General features: G+C 43.7%; 1 protein-coding gene across 1 annotated transcript; it reads right to left on the reverse strand.

Moving 5' to 3' along the window:
- Nucleotides 1–277: 277 nt before the first annotated feature.
- On the reverse strand, nt 278–1,483 carry LOC109157788. Its single transcript, XM_019305628.1, has one exon. The coding sequence runs from the start codon at nt 1,481–1,483 to the stop codon at nt 278–280; it is 1,206 nt and encodes a 401-aa protein (XP_019161173.1).
- Nucleotides 1,484–1,880: the final 397 nt, after the last annotated feature.

A 1,880-nucleotide genomic window follows, 5' to 3' on the forward strand; every position in this document is an offset into this window, starting at 1 on the left:
GTTCTCTTGGTTGTTCGGGCATAGCTGGCAACTTACCAGTGACTTTAGTACTTGATATAGATGGTTGATTTGCTAGCTGATTTTCAAACATATTTTGGCGAGCGTCCATCCGATCCAACCTCTCTGTAACCTCCAGCTGTCCTTTAACCAGTTTTTCCAATAATAATTCCATATTCGACTGGACTGGTGCTTCCGCATTAGGTTTGGACTGATTTACTGGACCCTGATATCCTTGGTTCTGCCTGAATTGCGGTTGATGATTTCCTCTAAAATTTTGCTACCCCTGGAATCCTGGTGGTTGACTTCTACTGTTTAAGTACTGGGGATTAGCCGCCCCAGCTGGATTACCCCAAGAGAAACCAGGATGATTCCTCGATGCATTCGGATTGTAGGTTCCTCGCTGCTGGAATGCCGGTTGAATACCACCATACCCTACCACATCAACTTGTTCCATTGTAGCTTGAGAATCAACACTGAGACACTCCTCGGAATTGTGCTCTCCTCCACACAACTCACACCTCAGTACAGGTCTTGAAGGAGTAGGAGCTTTAGAATCGTAACCCGAAGCTTGATTCTTGATAGTAATCTGAGCCAACTGCTGAACTAAGGTGGCCACATTGTCGAACTTAGCCGATAGAGCGGATATCTGATCAACTTCAGACACGCCTCCTATCAACCTCTGGGGAGACCTCTCTGAATACCAAGTCGTCCCATTCATCGCAACCTTCTCCAATAATTCTTCAGCTTGATCTGGCTCTAGGATTGTAAATGATCCTCCCGCTGAAGCATCGACTAGGATTTTTGAATTGTCCAGAAGTCCCTCATAGAAAGCCATCATTAAATCCCAATTCTGAATACCGTGATGAGGACATTGTATCCTCATCTCTTTGAATCTCTCCCATGACTCTGCCAAAGACTCACCAGCTAACTGTCTGAAATTCTGAATAGATCTCCTCATTTTCTGAGTCTTAGATATGGGAAAAAATCTCTTAAGGAACTCTCTGTGCAACTGGTCCCAAGTTTCAAAGTAGTTCGCCGGATAAGAGGCAAGCCAACTGTTGGCTTTGTCCCTTACAGTGAATGGAAAGAGGCGGAGCTTGATAGCATCTCCCGGGACTCCGTTAATTTTGAAAGTGCTGCAAATCCTCAGAAATTTTGCAATGTGAGCATTAGGGTCTTCCGTTGGTGCCCCACCAAAAGGATCCGAAGCAGCCATCTGAATTATAGCCGGTTTTATCTCAAAATTATTAGCATCAACCCCTGGCACATTGATACTTCCATGTCCCGCTGCATCTGGAGCAACGTAATCTGAAATGGGCCTCCCAATGCGTAGTGGTTGGTTGACTCCCTCTCCACCGAGAGCCGGATTGTTCTGATTCGCGTTGTTCGCCATCCTAACCTGTTTTCTTAAGAACTTGGCTCGCTTTTCGATCTCTGGGTTTAAAGGTTCTAGTCCTTCGTTCCCTGAAGAGCGAGTTCGCATATAACACCAAGTCTGCTGATAACAGAAACACAGCTCAACACAAGAAACTCGTTATCGATTAGCGAAAATAAGAAAAACAAATTAAAATAAAAGAAAAGAAAATTAAGAAACTAGACTCCAAAAATAAAACTTTCACTAATATTAGCACGTAGCGCCACCTCCCCGGCAACGGCGCCAATTTGATGCGTAGTATATTTGCAAACAAATAATACCCGGAGTATTCGGGTAGTCGAACCACAGGGAGATGGGGTACTAAATACTAATTACTCGCTTACTTACAAGAGCTAGTCTGATCGAAACTTGATGGTTGATTGGTTGCATAAAATAACGAGCAAGAAATTAAACAAATATTAAGGTTTCGTAAACAATAGAGCAAAAAGGGATTCTTGGGATCACA

This window comes from Ipomoea nil, unplaced genomic scaffold, assembly GCF_001879475.1.
Source record: "Ipomoea nil cultivar Tokyo-kokei standard unplaced genomic scaffold, Asagao_1.1 scaffold2792, whole genome shotgun sequence".
In the NCBI taxonomy this organism is placed as follows: Eukaryota; Viridiplantae; Streptophyta; class Magnoliopsida; order Solanales; family Convolvulaceae; genus Ipomoea; species Ipomoea nil.

Excerpts from the sequence above, each read along its gene's own strand:
- LOC109157788 (XM_019305628.1), bottom strand. The coding sequence starts at position 1,483 with ATGCGAACTCGCTCTTCAGGGAACGAAGGACTAGAACCTTTAAACCCA.